The 21,846-nt window shown below is 39.9% G+C and overlaps 1 protein-coding gene across 1 annotated transcript; it reads right to left on the bottom strand.

The window, feature by feature from the left end:
- Positions 1 to 4,397: 4,397 nt before the first annotated feature.
- prdm13 (PR domain containing 13) lies at positions 4,398 to 10,690 on the bottom strand. The gene is made up of 4 exons (XM_088306868.1): positions 10,427 to 10,690; positions 9,045 to 9,176; positions 8,809 to 8,929; positions 4,398 to 6,790 (listed from the first exon to the last, which is right to left on the bottom strand). The coding sequence occupies exons 1-4, from the start codon at positions 10,592 to 10,594 to the stop codon at positions 5,307 to 5,309; spliced, it is 1,905 nt and encodes a 634-aa protein (XP_088162994.1). The 5' UTR covers positions 10,595 to 10,690; the 3' UTR covers positions 4,398 to 5,306.
- Positions 10,691 to 21,846: the final 11,156 nt, after the last annotated feature.

The following is a 21,846-nucleotide window of genomic DNA, read 5'->3' as shown; positions in this document are numbered from 1 at the left end:
TCATGGTATTGAATCGTAAATTAAGTGTTGTCTTTTCGCTGTGGATATCACTCCTGATGAAAGCAATGAGCAAAACATAATGCTTGAATTACAATCAAATGATTATCTTAGGTTCCATGGTTAGTCTCATTGTCAGTATGGCTCAAATGGCCACAGTTTTTATTTTGTAGGTTCGTGCGTGTGTGTGTGTGCAATATTAAAATTGCCTATTTCACCGCCTATCTGTCTGTTAATGTTTCGATTTGAATTGTAGATGTTTGTAAGTTGTACATGAATGGACTCGCGAGCACTCAGACCTGACTGCTTTCTGTGAGGGACCTGAACAATAGGTATTATAGTTTTCACCAACCTGGACAGATGAAAATTCATCCCTCATTATTCATGACATCAAACAAACATGGCTGGGGCCCCGAGCGGGCTCATTTGCAGCTGAATGTGGGGAGGCTTCGGAAACAGTGGCCTGTTTAGCATGTGTATGTGTTGCAGAGGTGGTGGAGGGATGGAGGAGGAGTGGGTACCAGTGGGCCACAGCTGGTGTGTCACAGTCCCAACCTTCTACCTGCTGCTATCACAACTGACACACTGAGGCCAAATCAGGGACTAATCCAGCTGAAGTTGTGGTCCATCCATCAACTGCTTCTGCTCGCTTATCAATCTGAGCCTAACTTGTCAGCTTGTTTTCTCCTGCCGCTGCCTGACCCCTGCTCTTGTGTCGACTAATCCTCGTTGGGAAAAAAAAAAGAACATTCAGGGCACCACAAAAACAAGATGAATTCTCTGACTTTTGGGCAGCGCAGGGATAATTCCAAAGGCAGTAAATGTTAGATGATACACTGATTCAAATGCACAGCTGTCTATTTTCTTACTTTGCCTCCCTCGAGTTAGTTGTGCACGAATGTCAACTTTCATCACTTTGTCCTCGTGGTGCCTTCTGTGTTTTTCCACATATGCAAGTATTTCATTCGCCCAGTGCAACTTTGGGAAACCAGCAGTGTGTTTACTCTACCTGGTTTACCTGCTCCAGGAGAACAGGCTGCCAGCAGTGGCAACATCAGTCCTCCTTATTCTGTCAGGCGGATTTTATCTTGTGTGGATGTCATGTCGTTTGCTCCATATCTCTCAAGAATTGTCTGACCAGTTGTGCGTGATGACTCTACCTGTGTTTATGTCCAGAAATACCTGCAGCAGAGCAGTCACTTAGGATCAATGGCCTGGTAAAGAGATGGCCATCTACTGTCTCTCTGTCAGAGATGCTTCATCTCACAGTGGCATAGCCACATGAGTGCAACCTTGAAGCTTTTTTTGTTTTCACTCTTTACAAAATTCTCCTCAGGGGGGCTGAATTTAAAAAAAAAAAAAGTGTCAATCAGGTCATGTGTTTATCTTAATTTGTTCTCTTAGAAGCTTAAAAATTCTAACATGGAAAATGGTTATCAAAGTGAACATTTTGGTTTCAATGTAAATGCTGAAGAGACTTATCTATGCAACCAGAGTACTTGCACGTGCATGTTAAATGTTAGTGTTGACATGCAAGTATGTCACAACCAAAACAACACCATAGTACTGTTGTTTATCTAATATAGCATTGTCCAGGAAAATTGGACAGTACTGCACCACATGTTTTACAAGGTGACATCATCAACGAATGGTAGTTGAGACATTTTCTTTTTGATATCTAAGGCAAACATGGCAATTAGCTGCCAAAAAAACAACAACACAAAATCCAGCACTAATTTTACAGATGTGCTCGTCATATTTTAAAATGTAACTGACATTGCTGAACTGATGACTGTATTTAAATTAAGATGTTAAATTGCTATATTAAAGGGTACAAATTTGTTCTCCAGGGTTGGTTGATGGTAATTCAAAGCGTTGGTGAAGTGGAATGTTCGAAGAAAAGCCCCTTTTTTCTGCTGAGGCACAAAATATTGTAAACAATCTCCTATTTGGGCTACACCCTGGATCTCCTTCAATCCTAATCTTGCCACACTGTAAGTATGTTCAGTATGTGTCTGTGTTATTTTTGTTTAATACAAGTGTTCCCGTTAGTAGATGAAAAAGGGAAATCTGCATCAAACTGATGGTAATTGAAATGCATTGGAGTTTTTTTTAAACCACCCCAGATTTTTTAAAATAATGCTGGTAAACATTCAATATGTGTTTTGCTTTTTTTGGAGGGGTTTGGGGAGGGGGGGTTCTAAATGATAATGGTTGCTGTCACTTGTATAGCACTTTTCTACCATCGGTACTCACACCATTTCACACTGTTACCTCATCCACCGGGTGTTGATGCAGCATTAAGAGCAACTGGGTTCGATTTTGTCACTTCTGTAGACTAAAAATCCCAGTTGCTCGGGGCTCAGGTAATGACCAATAACGGCTAACCTGTTTTCTGATGATGAGCCATGATTGGTCGTTGTCTGAGCCCTGAGCAACTGTGATGTCATCAGAAGTGAAAGAATGGGCCCTCAGATGGCCAAAAACTGATGGATTTCACTGCTTAACTCATAGTCCTCAAATATAATATTAATCAGAATGCCATGTTTCAACTAGTGGGGCTGCATAGAACATATTCTTTTTAAGACGGTTTTGGGGTCGCCTGCAACACTTTGTATTTATAAGTCTATTTCTTCAACAACATTCCAAGGAGATCACAAAGTCCCATCCCTGTCATTCAAATTCAATTCAACATCCTGTGGGGTGGAGTCAATTCTAATTCATCGACCGTATTGAATTAAATTCCTAATTTTGCACAGCCCTGTTCAGCATATCATACCTGATGTTCAGTCATATCTGTCTTGAGTCCACCGGCACTGATTAAAAATACATAATCGCAATAATAGTAATATCAATTGATTTTCCATCCAGACATCCATTATCTGCTATCACAGAGGCTGAAGCGTCAACAGGGAATCACAGACTTCCAGCTCCCCAGCCACATCTGCATGCCCGGAACACCTCACCAGGGAGGTCTCCAGGAGGCATCCGAACCAGATGCCCGAGCCATCTCATCTGGCCTCATCTGGCTCCTCTCAACGTAGAGTAGCTCTTGAGTCCCTCTCGGATGACCGAGCTTCTCACGCTTGTATCCGGGATCGTGCTCTTTCGACCCACAGCTTGTGACCATAGGTGAGCGTAGGAACGTAGATTTAGGCTCAACTCCTTCTTCACCACACCAGACTGATACAGGGTTGGCATTACGACAGACGCTGCACCAATCCACCTATCGGTCTCACGCTATAATTGATTTTAATATTTGTAATTGTGATCTTCTTCCAGCCTCATCGAAATATTGGAACCAAGTGGTGAGTATAAATTTAAGATACATGCCCACAAAGGGCGGAATCATTAATTGGAATAATAAAAGTAACATTTTGGTATTAAACTCATCATGAGCACATACACTTCACAGTGTGGATGGGTTTAAATCTGGGCTCTGATCTTCTTGCGTGGAGCTTGCATGTTCTCTGTGTGGGTTTTCTCTGAGTAATTTGTTTCTTTGCTTGTTACAACAACATTTGTTTGGTGGTTAAATAAAGATTCCAAATAAGATGGAGTGTGATTTTTACTTAGGTTAGGATTAATAGACCAAACAATGAATTGTAAATTGTTTTCCACATTTCACCCCCCCACCTTTCGCTTGTTTTGTGCTATTACCATGGCAATGCTGGAACGAAGACTACCAGTCGATTGCCTTGGAAATGAAGGTCACACCTTTGCAGCATTTAAGAATGCTGTGCACCTGCATTAGCAACTGCACGCACAGCAACATGCAAGATGCTGTCTTTTTTTTGTTGTTTGTGCGTGCGTGCGTGCGCGCGTGCTTGCGTGTGTTGGGAGACAAAGAAGGCAGACAGCCAAACAGTGGAAATGAAAGTACCACGTTAGCATTAAAATCTGTCTTATTTTACTTTTTTTTTCACTTGTTGTGTTCTGCAAAATCGGCTTCATAGCATAAAATGCACAAAAATATAAATCATTCAATTTGACCAATTAATAAACAGAATGATGGTAACAACTGCTATGAGTAGCAGTAGCAGCAGCAGATTTAGCAGTTATAGAAAGAGTATTATTATTATTATTATTATTATTATTATTATTATTATTATTATTATTATTATTATTATTATTATTATTATTATTATTATTATTATTTTCATTATTATTAGTAATATTATTACCATTATTAGTATTAGTAGTAGTACTATTTTTATTATTATTATTATTTAGGAACATCTAAACTGAAAAACTAGAATTCAAATTCGAAGGCAATTACGCTAGGAGCAAGTCCAGAATGAGGAATTATTTTGATGTATATAAACGCTGTAATCAATTATGTAATTATTTACATGTGCAAGTTCATAATTGCTCATGTGAAATCATATAATTGAAATATACACATTTTTTTCGGATTTATTTTTCTAAAAAAAAGTCAAACACATTTAGAACAGGGGTAAAATATTGTCCTCATCGACAATATAATGTATAAACACGCTTGTACAACACCGTAATGTGAAATATCATACTTACTACGTACACAACTTTACATAGATCAATACATTTTTTTCTCTCAGAAATAATTCCATAAATAAACACAGCTGTTTGCTTCTTTAAGAACAGCGTGCCTCGGCAAGAAAGTGCAAATTTAAGTAGTGTATTTATTTCGAGGAGATGGGTCGTAAATGAAGTAAAGGAAAAATATTTACGTGTCATAATAATCACCAGGCAGCTGTTTGGTTGCAATTAAATGTTTTCTTAAAGTGCAGTTGAGATCGCTGTCGGGGAAGTGAGACAATTGGGAACAATAGGCCTTATACGTTCATTTCACTGATCACTGGCCAAATAACGATAATACAGCATTTTCCACTTTGGAATTATGAGTGTTCATATAAAAGCACCCACCAAAAAAACGTACCTGATTTCATCACTGCAAAAAAAAGTTGTAAATAAAGAAGACAGGCTGAATTCGTGACACTTTGTCCACTTTTAAAACATGTTGTTAATTAGAAAGCCGACATAGTGCATCAAACACCAAAACATTTTTCGTTTCAACATTTTCAGTTAGAACTATTTCATACAGTGTTTATAACATCACTTTATTATATAGTCTTTATTGGATGTAATATTACGGAAAATAATCCTTTCGGAAAACGATAAATTGTAATTAAACTGGCTGGCACAGTCCGAAGTGTGGAGGGTAATAAATAAAATCTTGAGAGCGGAAACGGGATTCAAAGCCATGTTTAATGTTGATGGGTTGTTTTTGTGTGTGAGTGTTCGTTTGATTTGTTCTTTTTTAGAGTGTATCAGTCATTATTCTTGCTGGATTCGGGCTCACTTTGGTCGTCAGTGAAGCAGACGTCCACGTCGCTGTCATTGTCGCTCTTCAGCTCGGCGTCCTCGAACAGGCCCGACTTGTCGTCCAGTTTCTTGACGCTCTGGCCTGGATGTCTGGACTTGACGTGCCTCTCCAAATCCCTCCTCCGCACCAGAACCTTGCCGCAGAAGTCGCACCTGTAGGGGGTGTTGCCCTCCGCGTGGAGCCGAATGTGCTTATTAAGGTTGCTTGGGTCCCCGAAAGGCCTGAAGCATACTTTGCACTTGAGCGGCTTGTAGCCGGTGTGAGTCCTCATGTGGATTTTCAAGCCGTATTTCCTGGAGTAAAGTTTACCGCAGTACAGACATAAGTGTCCCTTTTTTGGTTTGCCGGAGCTGGTGTTGCTGGTGCTGCCCGCGGGCAAGGGGTCCAGTCTGGTCCGGTTCTTCTCATTGGCGATTTCGGACAGCTGTTGCGTGTGCATGGCAATCTCCCGGTCAATGTTGGTGATCGTGCCCATGTCTTGGCTTAGGGAGGGCGCGCCAAAGTAGGGCATGGACTCCGGGTACTTGAGGAGATTGCTGAAGTGGAATTTAAGAGGGTAATATGGCGAACTGTACAGAAGCTCCCCGTTGTAAACAGTGAAGGGCATCAAGGGGATGTTGCAATCGCCACCGTAAGTCTTGACGCCGTCGAAGCTGGGCATAGAGAACCTTTCAAAGTGGAGTCCCGGGTGCATGTGCGGGTAACGGGACGGGGGGAGCCCGCCGTGCACTCGACTCTCGACGTGTTTGAAAGCCGACGTTTCCTCGATGTGAGGGAGAAGTGGGAAGCCTCTGATGGCGTTGGCACATGGAACCATGCTGGCAGAGTCAACTAGCCCTGGGGCGCACTTGGCCACGGGATTCCCGCTTCCGTTCAGTGTCTCGCCCACCACGTTTCGCATCGGTTTCATGTTCCCAATGGCTTTGCCGAATCCCAAAGCGCCCAGTTTGGAGCTGGCGTCCTCTCTATGCGCGTCCCCGACCGGAACCTTTGCGACGCCTGTTGGTTTGAATGCGGAGCGGACACCAGGGTGGAAGCCCATGGAAGTCAGCATCGAGGATGCTGCGCCGAGGCCCAGCATGTGTCCTTGGTTCCGGGATGACGTGACGCTCATGTCCAGGGCTCTGTCCTGCTCTTCGGAGCTGCTTTTCTTCACCAGACCGGCCTTGCCCAAAAAAGGTGAGGTCAGTGACCTCCTGCTGGAGTCGGAGATGGAGGAGATGTTCTGTGAGCTTCTTGGTGAGGAAGACGTGTTGGGGATGTCTCCAGACTTTGGAGACCTGCTGAAGGTCTCCGTGCCTCTGGCTTGTTCACTGTTCACGAACCCTCGCCCATTGCTCAAGGCGCAGTGGAAGTGAACGTGGGCTTTGAGTGTGTTGGGATATTTAAAGATTCTCCAGCAGTACCAACAGATGTAACGCTCCTCACCTGCACAAAAGGCAAAATGAAAAATATCAATGATGAGGCAAATAGTTAAAAAAAAACGCCCGGCAATTCTCATGTCATTCAACACTCATGCCACTTGCACATGTCAGAACCTTTCGAAATTCGGAATTCACATTGTATCCAATGAATTGTATTTTAAACAAATGAGAATTATGGCAACTATTAATGTATTATTAGATATGAGCGATTTGAGCCTACACTACATATTTACAAATTCAACTCAACATCCAAATTACGATAATAATAATAATAATAATAATAATAATAATAATAATATGGTGTATTTATTCTTAATGTTTATTCTTGTGTTTGCAGTTCATTCTGAACTGCATTGCAGAAGGGAATCGAAAATGTTGGTTTCCGAATCTTATAACTGCACGAGAGGTTCAAATATTTGAACCAGCTCTCAATGCACTACAATGAAGTTCTACAATACTAACATTTATATTTATTAATAAACACAATAACAATTTATTTATTTTGTATCTGTATGAATGTCACTCCAAATTAATCTTCACCAGGTGCTAGAGCATATAGTGGGACTCAAAACATAACCACTAATTAGTATTTAAGGAAATTCTTCCTTGAAAATAACTTGGAACAAATCAGGCCTCCAGTCAATGAGATCTGCATGGTTCCGGGAGATGCAAAGGGTGACAGCCAGGCCAGGGCGAGTCATCTTATTAATGACTCCCAGGCGAGTATTCAGAGGTTGATATAGATGTAATGATTTTGTAATCCTCGCCCGGGCCATTGTTAATGGACCCCATCAAAAGAGCAAACGCCCAGCCCAATCTGGCGATGCATTGAAGGTTCTACTTTTCCTCTCTGGGCTCTTTCCCGTGGAAGTGACAGCAGCTGTGGCTTGAAATCGCAAGTCTGTAGAAACAATGACGCTGGCCCATCTGTTGACGCCTCATAATGGAGCCAGCGTATGTCCACGAGCGAATACACGCGGTGTGCTGGGCCAGGGAATCAGGGCAATATACACCCCACATAAAAGTTAGCATTCATTAGGTCACAATACCTTAACGCACCCACCTAATTTACCGTGAAGCACTTGTTTTTAGAATTTATTTGCTTTTGAATGAATGAATATTAATGACACCGTGACAGTCGTTAACCCTTAAATGAATCAGCAGCCTCTTCATTTTTTCGGTGTTGCAGAGACTCCCCAATTTGTGTTTGTAATGGTGTTTTTAATTCCATAATATCAAACACGGCAATTGGAATGATCTGTTAATCTTTTAAAAAGTGTTGATCAGATTTTATTTGTAGGTACTCGGCTAAATGAAAACATGTAAAATAATAATCCCTTGTAATAATCCCTATTAAAGACATTTATTTGCAAGCGAAGTTTTCTAGATAATCTTTTGTTTTTTAAATGGATTAACTGCATATGATCGGGTGTTTTGTTGAGATTACAGGATTAAAAATAATCCTTTAAAATTAAAACCACCTTCACAAAAGTATGAGGTAGAAGGAGGAGAATGTATTTTAGTAGACATTAACTCGGAATGAATTATTTCGAAACGTGACTATACAGTTCTATTTTAATTTAAAATAATTAATTTTACGGGAGGACAGTGACATCATATTCCGTTTTGTTTATAAAAATGATATTTTATTTTTTAATAAATCGAATATTGTGTATAATTATGGGCTCAATGTAATGCACGCGCACGCCAAAGTGCGGAATTTTAAACGAAATAATTTTACCGAGACGAGTAATTTAAATCAATGTTTTAAAAAGGCTGCTTGGGGAAAATGACGATATTGAATAGATTAGCACGCAGTGAGATTTAAATAGGCAAAGACTTATACTGGCTGCATTTAAGCGTGCAGTGATGGCCCCTCTAATGTCGACGACTTTACTATCTGACCCTTAACTTGCTTGATTTTTTTTAACAGATTTACATTTAACTCTGATGATGATTTGCTTCTCTTCGGTATGCGTTTTTTTTATTACACATTCCAAACTTGTTACGGATTTTGCTTACCTTTTTCGTCGTGCGTGGGGGTGGCGGTCGTGGGCATTTCGTACCACTGGGCCAAGGCGTTCGAGTACCAAACACTGAGCTCTTCTCCTGCAGGAATTTCTCTAATCGCGCGGTAAAATATCTTAGAAGGGAAAAAGAAAAGAATAAAAAAACAAGAGCGGAGAAAGTTAAATTAAAATCCCAAATTAACAGCAGTGATTAATGATCACGAAAACACGCGTGGAGTGAATATTTACCTGTCCGCCAGGTAGGTCAGAAACAGCCTCTAGATTTTGTTCTTGACTGTTTCTTGCGGCTCGGATGTATCCGATCCAGTCCGACACGGGACAGCCGGACTCGTCCACGCACTCTTCCCGCACCAAGCGGATCTGATAATAACAAAAAAATGCACATGTTTTAATATGAACGTTCCAGAAATAAATTTCTTATATTCCGTATATTGTCTATTCAGACCTGTTTAGATTCCTCTCAATAGCATAACTCATAAGGGTGTGATAAATAGCACCTATGCCGCGTTCACGCATGGCCAATACATGCTTAATGCGTCTTTATCCGCTCTGCTGATAATTTACTAAAGTGAATGACATACAGGCCTAATTGAGTTGATATGGGAAACGAATTTGAGGAGTGTCAGAGCGTTTTTAAACTATTCAAGGACATTAAAGATTCAAGCGTGACATTTGACACGGAGATTGCACCTGATGAACGCCCTAAACCCGCGGGGGCCACGCATTTAGATGCATCAATCACCAACACTGACAACCTCTACAATAACTGTCTCAGCCTCGAGGTGCATTTATAGTGGCAAATTGTTAACCATTGTTTCTCTATTAATAATACTGCGACAATTAGCGGCTTTTTAATGTGATTTAAAATAATATTCATGAATAAATTAATAAAATAAGCGCGATTTCATGCTTTGCAACTGAACCCTCTTCGCCCAAAACAAGAATGAAATTGTTTACCTTATAATAATGAATGTATTTTTTTCATCACCCCAAGCCTCAGTGACATCTTTCTGTGGCCATATCCATTAAAATTAAACAACTCATCGAGATAACAGGCCCGCCAGGCAGAGATAAATGTTAGGCTGCTGAGGATATGAAAGCCGCACTCAGCAGGCCCGCTCGCCCATTATAACGGTTAAGTAGACGCCCAGACTGACAAGTTGGCCACTTATTGGGCTCAATTATTTCCAGCCTGACAGAGCAAACCGATTAGTAAAGGAGATTGAGCTTGACAGTGTTGCTTTAAAAACTCAAAATCCAGTTATTCTCATTTTAATAATAGATGAGATCATGTGTGTGAAGATATGTAATTTGCATAATGAAATCTTATTAAAATGATGCGGCAAACAATTTTAAAGTGTTTCTGATGGAATGTCGAGGAGGGGCATATGTACAGATTTTTTTCGTTTAAAAAAATGCCCAGTTGCACAAGCGACTCTAAGCAGCACGGGCATCATCAAAATTTCAAATATAAGGTGGGAGACATCGTGCAATAATAATAATAATAATAATAATAATAACAATAATAATAATAATAATAATAATAATAATAATAATAATAATAATAATAATAACAAAAGGCTAAAAAGTTTCCAGAGTTTAAAAGTTACCTTTTTCTTGGGCCCAACTTCTTTGCGGTCTGACAGGTACTTCCCCAATTTAAAGACGCCAGGAACCGGACCTATCCGGAGCCCAGCCGGGATTCCACAGTCTGAAACCACACTGACGGTGGTGGACGCCCGAGTGGCTTGCATTGCGTGGGGTGAGATCAGAACCATGAAGGCTGATGGAAGCCGAGTGAGAGTGCCGGGAAGAGAGTATAGGAAGAAGAGGAGTGGAGGAGGACCGGCCAATATCCGCCCTCAAAGTGAGGCTGTGGCGTTATGCACTCCGCTTTTCTAGTGATGGGTGCGAGCAAGGTAACCCCCCCCCCTCACCACCACCACCAACCATCTCCTTTTGACCAGCCCTCCCCAGCCCGGGATGCGAGTGTGGCTCAGATGGGAGGAGAGTGGTCCTGAGTTTGCGGGGCGAGTGCGCGCACACGTGCGCGTGTAAGTGTGAGAGAGCTGGGCAAATTCAGCAGCTGTGAGGACAGTGCAACACACCGGCCTGCATGGTCACATGGAGACTTTCCCTCACCCCGCCGCATAATGAATTGCTCCAAACTGGTCAAGAGACACAATGGGCCAGGCGACCTTCCCATCCCCAAAATCCAATTTGTCAAGGGCAGAGAAAAGAGGGTGCATAATCAAAGGTCCAAGCAAACCATTAATCCTCAGCATGTGGCTTTGTCCTCCAGACAGTTCCGATATTTTAACTGACAAATCCACTGTATAATTTAACCATAAATCTCATCCCTTTGCATTCTTTCCATTCAAGCTAAGTTTTAGAAATCAATGGCTACTTTAAATCTACTCTGCCGGCATTCTTTGGGCTTTCTATATACTTCAAAGCGGAGTATTCTCCCCCTCCTTTGTGTCCTTATTTAGACAAAAGAATCAGGGAAGTTTAGAGGACTTGTTAACTTCTATTGACTCTCGGCGTGTGCCGGCTTGATATCAGACAGGTACTGAAAAGGAAGAACCAGCAACAGGAGGAGAAGTGGAAAAAAAACGTCAACCTAATCGCCATGCATCTTCATCATGCTCACGTACACAAATAATCATCTACTCATATTTTATATTTGTTTCACAATGCATTTTGTGACAGAATGTGTCTTTTTTTATTAGCCCTAAAACTTTACAGTGCATATGGAACACATTTTTGGGAAACGACAATCCGGCAAAAAAAAAAAAATGTAATGTTAAGTGTGCTTTCATTACAGATCCTTTGCAAATGAAATAAAGTACAAGTTGTCATATTTATTGTGTTTCGTGTAAACACGAAATAGATGGAGAATTTATTTTTGTAAAGGAAAAATACATTAAACAAATGTGGAACGTATAGGCCACCACTATTTCACATGTGCCCATCAGCGGCAATAAAGTCAATAAAGGAGGCGTCAACATGTGGTTCTGCATTTGTGTTTTTTCTCAACTGACATAAAGGTCCTTTCATAATGCAGTGATGAGTCCAAAGGGATGACGAGAAGAAGGACCTTCGGGCCAGCCATTCAGGCAGGGAACATGTTGACATTTGACCTGTCCACTTGGACATTAAGCAATTCTGGCGCAATGCCATATCAGGATGAGGGTATATTTTTATACAAAGTTAAAAACCTAATATTAATTTATAAACAACGTTTTATTCAAAGGCGGTTCACTGAAATGACCAGCATTGGATTTTTGCCACCTTTGACGAGGATATTGAATTAAACAAACAATGCACATCGATGTCGGTGCGTGGGCGAAAATGCGGGCCTCCACAGTGTTTCGCCTTCCTTCACTCAAAGACACGCGAACAATTTCATCAATAGACGCAATGTTCGTGGCTGGCTCATGTGTAGGGAGGTTATTTATTAACTATCGCTCTTTTTTTCCTCCCGCTGGTTCCCATCCGCGTCGTGTGCTGTTGTCAAGCACCTCACCTCTCCACAATGAAATCTAGTCCTGTATTGTTCAAGGAATGACTTTTTTGAAAAAAAAGTCACTCCGGTGTGCACACAGAAGCCAACAAGAGAAGTCAAAGGCTGACTGTGTCAAGCGTGAAAGCAGGCTTGGAAGCAAATGGGATGGAAAATTAAATGAATTTAAATAGTTTGAGTAGCGGTATTGTGTCTTCCTGTTTTGCGCAACAAAAAGAAACATTAATTACATGGTTAGATCTTTATTCTCTGACAATATTGTGGAGTCACTCAAGAGCGGCAACTCTGTGAAGCTATTTAATTACGACCTGGGAAGAAGTGGATTATTTGAAGGGGAGAGGAAGGTTTTATGAGCGTCTAAGCCTGGCTCTTGCCAGTCCTTTTTGGATGTTTTACTATAAGCGGAGGGGCTCTGATTTAACTGGTTGGCCATTGATGAGCCATGAATATATAGAGGAACAACCTGCCTGCAAAGCAAGGCGTAAATACAGAGAGCAATGCCCCACCAGGGATCTCATTCATGCTCGCTGACTATACTTGAGCGGTGCCAAGGGTTCACCACCACCTCTCCTCGACTGGTTTCAATGGCCCACTATTTAAGACCCCTGTGAGCTCACAAGAAAACACATTTTTTATGTCGACCCATAAAACCTTGTTTGGACCTATTCAACAGAGCCCAATCATTGTCCCACTTTTGCTGTGCGACCTATTTCTGAAAGATTCCCACGTTTTAGAAGTGGCTGTGTAAAAAAAATGAAAGAAATTAATTATTTCTCTTCATGGAAGTGGACATCTCCATATACATCAGTCACACCTCTTTCAGTGGATAACAATTTACTACGCTGCATTGAATAATGCATCATTTTTCTAATTTGGAAACAAGGATAAAAACAACAACAAAAACGAAGTTCGTGTTTTCTTCCATGCGCACCCTCGCTACACCGGTTGTGTTTCCTTTGCTAAAAGTACAAGGGAAAGATGCAAGCTGCATCAATGACCGGCCAGCTCCTTAATGCGGGTGGGACATTAGAGACCTCCGTGAATAGTAATTGACCTTGTATGGGACTCCCACCAGGTGACATGATAGGGATTTAAACCTAGACAAACATTCCAAATCGTATAAGAGGGGGTGCAAATAAACACAAAGCTGTTCATGTGTGATTTGATTCAAAAGTTTTGGCAATCCAAAGTCTGTAGAAAGTTTCCGCGCCGGGACTTTTTCAATCCCATTTCCCGGGTTCAAACTCACTTTGTTACGCATGAGGAGATTCGGACAAAGCCGTGTGAAGTCTTGTGAATTGATGTGTTTCGGTGTACCTTATAAATTCATACCTTTTCTCACTCGAGCGCCTCAGAAAGAAAGTGTCACTCAGGCCGATTCTCTCTGGTGTCCGACGCATTTAGCGGCACATCTATTTAAGCCGTTCATTCCTCAGCAAATGTATGCAGGCAGGGCCGCGCATGAATAGAGCAGCGTGTCAGCCGACTCTAATTGGGATTTAGCCACCAAAGCATATGCACAAAGTGACTGAAGATCACCAGTTTCTATGAGAGTCACAACTTTTGCCCTCCTTGATGAATACGCGCTGTTCCTTCCCTCTTCTCAGGGTAAAAACTGCATTTTTGCCGCAGGATGGAGGTTAGTGACCCAGTTGAATGTGCGGCGTGTTCCTGTTAAACAAAAGTCTGCGAAAAACAACTAATGGCAAAGAGCATGTTTCTAACATGCAACCCATAGACCTATAGACTTGAAAAAGGACCCGATGTTTTATGGCTTTTATCTGTCTTAATGTCATTCATTTCAATGTTTTTTTTTTTTCAATTTCCTCATGGCCACCTCGGGTTGACCGTTACTAAGAGAAGAAATGACCCCAGCTATAGTGACATCAACCAGCAGCTCAAAGCTCCCCCTCCCTGCAAACTAAATAAAACTGCACGATTTGAATTTTTCGACAATAATTTTTCCCTTAAATAATAATTTCAAATATAACATTTTAGCAATAACTTGTATTTTTATTATATCATTCATTATTTTGAAAATGACACAATGGATTGTAACGTAAATGTTAAGATAATACGGTTACCAAGAACAAAAAATACATATACACAATTTGGCTATTTAAATATTTAAAAAAAGCTTAAATTTTTTAACGCTGAATTTTAAATTGTAATTTGGGTATACTTAAATAATTCACAAGACAAGATTTCTCTGTATGAATATTATTTAGCTATTTATCGATTATTTGTTTGTTTGTTCATTTATTTACTTATTTATTTATTTATTGCAGCGTCGGCATTGAAGATGAGGCACCATGGAGAGCTCCGCTCTCCGCGGTCGAGCACACACGCGGCAATCGCGCGTGCACTCAAGTACACGCACACACTGACACTGTTAATTAGATTCATAATGAATTCCATCGTTTCCATCATTTAACGCTTGCTATTCTCTCCGATCTCCTTAAGTCAAGCCTATAAGCATATACGTTCATGTATGCACCCTTCAGATTGGATGCACATTTGGAAATCGTTGTAACAAAATGTGACCTAATGACATGAGCATCGCGCCGCGCCTCATTATGAGTGCGATTGACATTTGTGTGGTCGAACTAATTGTACCCTCCAAGCAATGTGTGTATGTGTAAAAATAAATGCTGATGCACATCGCTAGGTAGCTTTGTATGAAATGTAATAAAATATCAATGTTTCTTAAATATTGTTCCAGCTTTTTAAGCAGGTTTGCTCGGCAATTGACATAAATGTTTTTTATTTGCGTTTGTGGAAGCGGAAAGGCCATACATTTTCTTTAAATGTATGTGTTTATTCAGATGGTATGAAAAATCTGGTACCTATTTATTTAGTTTTTTTTAAATGTGTCAAATGTGGTTTACACCATGTGGAATAATCATATTTTGAATGCAGTTTTATTCACTTTCCTTTCATGTGCATAAAACCATTAGAACCAAAAGCAATAATTAAAACTACTTCCTATGACAGGCAGAAAAAAATTCAGTGACTTGCTGATTTTTTTCATTTAAATTGACTTATTTGTTTAGCATTATGAAAATTGGCAAGGATAATCACATAGTTGCCTTTCTTGTCCTTTCTTCAGCGTCTATGGAATTAATGTGCTTCATTTCTCTGCTACAAGCCCCTGAAGAAAGACACTGAGCTTGTTTGGCATCTGCTGGCTAAATCCGATCGCTCTCAATCAGCAGCAGGAAGAAAAGGTGTGGAAGTGGATGGAATGAGGACAGGAAACGGCTGTATGCTGTCATTTGGTTGCAAGGACAAAATTTGAACGATGGATTCGAGGGCCCTGCAGAAAGTGTCAGGTCAACTGCCTCAACCCTCAGGTGACTCTTTCCCAGTTGTACTCTTTCCTTTCTACTTGCTAAGCCTGCCTCTTTCCTCCCAGTTGAATGTTATGTGAGCAAAATTAAAATGCATTTAAGATTTAAAGATGTGCATAAAATCTATCTATCTATCTATCTATATATATATCCATCCATCCATCCATCCATCCATCCATCCATTCATTCATTCATTCATTCATCCATCCATCCACCCATCCATCCATCCATTCATTCATTCATCCATCCATCCATCCATCCATCCATCCATTCATTCATTCATTCATTCATCCATCCATCCTTGCTTTCTTGGTTGTTACAAACATGCACAATCATAGCCTAATTCTCTCTGGCTCACAGACCTCTTTGTGACAGTTTCCATGTCCGGTACCGGTAGTGTCGCTGGGTCAAGTTGTGGTGAGCAAAAGCCATTCATAGTGGTCTGGACAGGAGGAAAGGTCAAAGGTCAGTGTTCAAACATGAGGGCTTGGTCTATGCAATTCCATCAAGGGGGCGTCAAGGTTTAAGGGTGATAGAGAGGGTCTTGCTGTCTGGCACCAAAGGCGTAGCTGTTTTTAAGATGGTCACCCTCCACCATGTAATCTTTATTGCTTACCATTATGAAGGGGGAAATGGTATTTTGAAAGTATTTAAAAAGGAAGCGTGTCATTGTGAGGCAGATAGATGTATGCTGAAAGTGACAAAATGGAATGGCTAAAAAGGGGTGAAGTTTGCTGCTTAACTCTTATTCAACAAACGCAATATGAAGCAGAATGCTCTGTTTTGACTAGTGGGGCTGCATAGAACATATTCTTGTTAAGAATGTTTTTAGGTTGACTTCCCCTTAAATATGCAACACTTTGTTCTATAGATCTATTACTTCTAAAACATTCTAAGGAAATCACAATGTCCCATCCCTAGTGAATTATATTTGGAACAGGCCTGCAAGCTTCTCGTGTGGCCATTTGGAGCATCATGTCGGTGACCCCAGTTGTAGAGTATTCTTTAACACAATGAGCAGTGACCAGCTATGTTCATCAAAAACTTAATAGGTTCATACAGCTCGTTGTCATATCATGCCAGAGACTCAGGACCTCGTCAATTAGTTTTCCAGGAGCATCATTGTTATCTCAATCTGTAGAGCTACAGTGGTGCTTGGAAATACAAGTGACTTCCCTTATGATTTTTTGGAAATCCGAGCCGTTATTCGGTCCATTTGCTTTGATTTGCATGTGCAAAATTGAGATACATGAACAGCGTCCAGTTGAAATTTACTGTTGAACCTAAACATAAAACGAAGTGAATAATAAATGGATGGATCGGTATAAAAAAAACAAACACATTATTTAGCCCTTAAGTCTGCTAGCTTAATGCTAATACTAACAAATAATGGGAAACGCCATTAACAGACGGGCCAACAAATAGCATCTCTGAGGCAGTATTACAACTTGTATATTATAACCCTTTAAGCAATGGATCTTTGAACACAAACAGTGAAGCAACACATGTAGACAAATTATATTACAATTCTCACAGGCGTATTCTGTATCCTTTACGAGATAGCCCAGCATAATGACCATGAAACCGAAAACCCCAAACTATGCTTTTTTTTAATACTATTAATTATATAATTACTTGAGTTGAAAGGCTACAGTGGATTACAGTTTTTATCAGCAACTTTAGTGCATTTCTCAAATCAAAATTGAATTGGTTCAATTTTCACATCAATGCGTTACTTGTGGACATAAAAAAGCAGTTTCTCTTTTCTTTGAACAAGTTGCAATTATGCTTTGCTGCATCATACAATTTTCTGTTGTTTCCTACGTAATTTCATGTTCATCAAAATGTATTATGAGTTTCAGTTGAATTGTCTCACACCCTGTAACATTTTTGGCATTAGTTCTTTGTATTTATAATCATGTCTTAACATGTAAAATAGTTAAACAACTAGTCATAATATGTCAAGCATACTTGTAAACATTTCCACGAGACCTGTCGTCCCAGACAAATCTACAATGTTACATGTACAATTTTCATTAAGACACTGTTCCATGTTCATGTAGAGTTGAAATTGGTTGTCTGTATAAATGTTTTAACAACCAGCCAAATTAGGAGACTATAGCAGATAAAACAGAAACCATTTTTTATTTTTTTATTTATGTTTTTTCCCTAGTTTAAATGAATAGTTCTTCAGCATTTTCCATTTTTATGTAGCTATTCCACAGCCATCCACTAGGAGGCGCAGTGGCAGTGGTGGCATAAAGTAGCGTTTGAGCACAGAGGAAGAATGCATTTTCCTTCTCAGATGACAAGAGCAGCTGAACATGCGCCTCTCCTCTTATTGCCAAAGCATTTCACAGCAGGAAATATCCAGTTGCCCCTCTAACTAGCAAGGCAGACCGGGCAACATTCATGTCTACTTTTTATTTATTTATTCATTTTTCCCCTTTGTAGTATGCAGTGCTGTCTTTTCCTTTCTGTGTCACAGTGGGATGCTTTATCAAAAAATTACAGTGCAAACCTGAAACATGAACTGTGAATCTTTCCCAGTCTCTTGCAATCAATCTACCGCACACATAAAGGTGGACCTTAAATTACAATTAGAATACAGAATTTGTCATTGACATTTAAGCAGAAGTTGATACCAGAATATAACCTCAGAGTACCCAGCTAAATTGACAACATGACTAAGCAAGTTGACACAAAGTCTTATCATTCTAATGGCACTGATATGTTCAGTGACGCAAATATTTACTTCTGAGAGAGGATTTTGAGAAAGAAAATGGCTTTTGCAGGCAAATGATGATTTGCTATTTGTGGGAATTCTTTTGAGAAATACACTCACGGTTTTCCATTTCCATTCAGTTCAACAGGGAGAGATGATTTGAGACTGGAGTGTTTTGTGTTATGAGTATGGTCAAAGAACAAATTAGACTCATATCTCAAATTACCAATAAAATATTTTAGAGGCAACTGTCTCAAATCGCATCTCAGGTGCATGATAATTTCCTGTTCTGGAATTCTGATGCAACAATAATTCAATCTGAGTTTAGTAATGATTTGCAGAAATGGCTTTGTTTAACATTGAATAAATCTCATTTGCAATTTTGGAAAGAATATGTGAGGACCCAGAGACTTCATGCGTTTGATTTGCAGGTCGAAAATGCTTGTTCTTATGTTTTTGTTGTGTTGCGTAGTTACGGATTCCATCCCTCCAGCCTTCCAGTTTCTATCGTGCTTATTCTCATTGGAGTCATGAGTGAGCTGGAGTTTCTGGACATCAGCCAATCACAGCTGTTAAGTGGAACAGCAGACCTGGCTATTATTAATCCATTAAAATAAATTGAAAAATGATACTGAAATTTGACAAACTTTTGATCTTCTGATGTGTTTTAGCTGCTAGAGTCGGTCTGGCATTGCAAAAATAAAAAATTGTCAATAGATCACTTTCTGCAAATAAGGATTTTCACACTGATTATTGTGGGGTTTTTTTCGTTCACCCTAATTCATGATTATTATTTATGCCAAAGAATTCCAACCTTTAGCCACCATTTGAATGGACCAATAATTTAAATTCAGCTTCCCTGTGCTCAAGCTCCTCAAAATATGTCTGGAGGTGGCAAATTGGCATCTATTAGATTTGGAAGTGTATGTGAGTGTGAAACATTACATTCAAAACGTAGATCAACCTTTTCTGAGTTTTTATGCATTTGTGTTTTGTGCAAATGCATAATAAAACTGCATTGCAGGAAAGTTCTTTCATCTATAGGTGTGAACATAGTTGAAAACAGATGAACCCCTAGACACCTAAATATGTTGAGGTTACTTTCAATTTGCCTGCCAGAAAGAAGCCTGTTTCCCGGTGAGAAATCCTGACAAAATACCAAGCCACCATATTGTGATGACATTTGAATGGGGTCTTCTTCCATTCTGATATGGGTGCAGAACCCATTGACAGATTAAATATACACAATTTGAAGGTAACATAATAATACATTGTCAGTAAATATGTTAAGATGATCATTTCCTGTCTTTTACTTTACTTTTGGATTTTTTAAGTCAGTAAATCAAAGACTTTTAATTTGTCCTCGGGTGTGAATGTGAGTGCGAATGGTTATTTGTCAATATTAAGCGGCCGATGATTGGCTGGCCACCAGTCCAAGGTATACCACATATCTTGCTCCAAGTCAGCTGAGATAGGCTCAAGCTAAACCACAATTCTAGTGAGGATAAGCAGTATCGGCGAATAGAAAATGGATGGCTTGATGGAACGATACAGCTTTGTTTCAGCTTTCGACCGTGTAATATATATAATATAATATAGTTACCAAAACCTTTTTTACTTTGCAAAACCAGTTTATTGCTATGTTTTAGTATGTTTTTATGTTTCATAATGCAGCAACATGTTTCTCGATTAAAAGCATGGAATAGGATTTTTTTTTTTATGTTGGGCACTGTAATGGATTCATGCCATTTCAATTCATTTCAGTGTACGAGTACCGTAACTTAAAATATAAGCACCCCAGGAATATCTATTTTGTGTTTTATGATACAATATTTTTGCTTACATGAGAATTTGGTGTTTCGTTACAAATGTTATGTTCAAAGTTGTGTCACATTCTTACAAAACTACTTGAAAATAAAAGTTAAACATTTTTATTCTATCAACTCATCTTCATACCTTGAAGTCAAACCCCCCCAGCAAAACTCAAGGAATTCGGCTCACGGTTCCAGTACTTTTCTGCCTTGACCTTCTTGTGTTAAACTTTCTCAGATTTGTGAGTAAACACCTGCGGAATCTTGAACTTTTGCAGCAATGCAACAGCTTTATGGATGAATTGCTTGTTACTGTCACTGGCTGCAAAAATAGAATGGTTGCTGGGGGACCATTAGTGGCCATGTTCTCTACAGATTGGTAGTACATCTGGAAGTAGAATAAGCCGCGCTTGTATCCATCAACACTAAGTTTTCGCCAGGTTCACACTACTTCCAAGGTTGACACGAAACGGCACTGGGCATTAGACAGACACGAAGACCAGGCCCAGGACATTGAGAACAGGGAGTATAGAGCAGATGCAGAACTGATGTGATCTGCTCTGATGGGACGGAGGACTTTAATTGAATGCCAAGCAGAAGCTGGAGGGTGACCTGATGAGGGCGGTGGAGGAACAAAGAGCCCTGGCAAGATTTGACACAAATTAGTACTTATTAGTCTGGTCTGTTTTTGGCACATTAGAATCAAGAGTATGCAGAAATGCAGGAAAAAGAAAATGGAATTAACTACTACAGAGGGGAAATAAGGAGGCAGAAGATGGGGGGTGGGTGAATGCAGTCTGCATTTTACAGTTGACATGGCACGGTGATATGAGGGAAGAAAATAGTGGTCAGGGCTGCTAAGGGGGATTATCTATTGTTACCTAAAGCATTACTTGATCAAACATTATGCAGCACACAGTCTTCATAGCGACCCTTGGCTTAAAACAATTAGTTGTGTCAGCATTAGGCAAGAATATCAAAGATCAGAAGGGTACCCCTCCAAAAAATGGATATATATGAATTAGACCAATGCCTTTAGGTGCACACAACGAAACAATGCAACAGCTTTAACATTACTACACTTGTTTGGGATCAGAAGATCCTTTCTGTGGCTCTTCTCTCGACTATATTTCGGTGAATTCCACCTTGTTACATTCTGAGTGGTTTGCTTCTGTTGGGGTTACTTGGTTTACTTTTGTTTCCAAACAGTCTGCAAAGAATTCATTGTCATCAATATCTTGCCTATTGCCCCCTTGAGGTTATTTCTGAAAAGAAGTTGCTTTTTGGGGCCTTCTTCAAAGCTCTCAAGTATGGCATCAACTGCTGCTATTTTTTTCTTACACATCTGTTCTTTGTTACTTAGTACACACTGAATGCGTTTTTTTTTTTTGTTCTACAGGACTCATTCATTCATTAAACGGTAGCAGTAGTTGTACAAGCTAAGGACAATGTTTGTGTTACACAGCAACAGGATACAATTGAATTTCAATCGCTCGGCTTCATCATTATTTCTAAACCCATTCCTCATTATACTGTACTGGGCTACTATAAATGCATTAATCAAAGACAAAGCCAAGGTCTAAAATTAAGCACCGACGACCAGCACAATTTACACTTT

Source organism: Idiotropiscis lumnitzeri, chromosome 10, assembly GCF_059441095.1.
Source record: "Idiotropiscis lumnitzeri isolate Australia: NSW breed Sydney's pygmy pipehorse chromosome 10, RoL_Ilum_1.0, whole genome shotgun sequence".
NCBI classification, from domain to species: domain Eukaryota; kingdom Metazoa; phylum Chordata; class Actinopteri; order Syngnathiformes; family Syngnathidae; genus Idiotropiscis; species Idiotropiscis lumnitzeri.
Note: the sequence above shows the minus strand (reverse complement) of the source record. Positions and strands in the feature narration are given on the sequence as shown.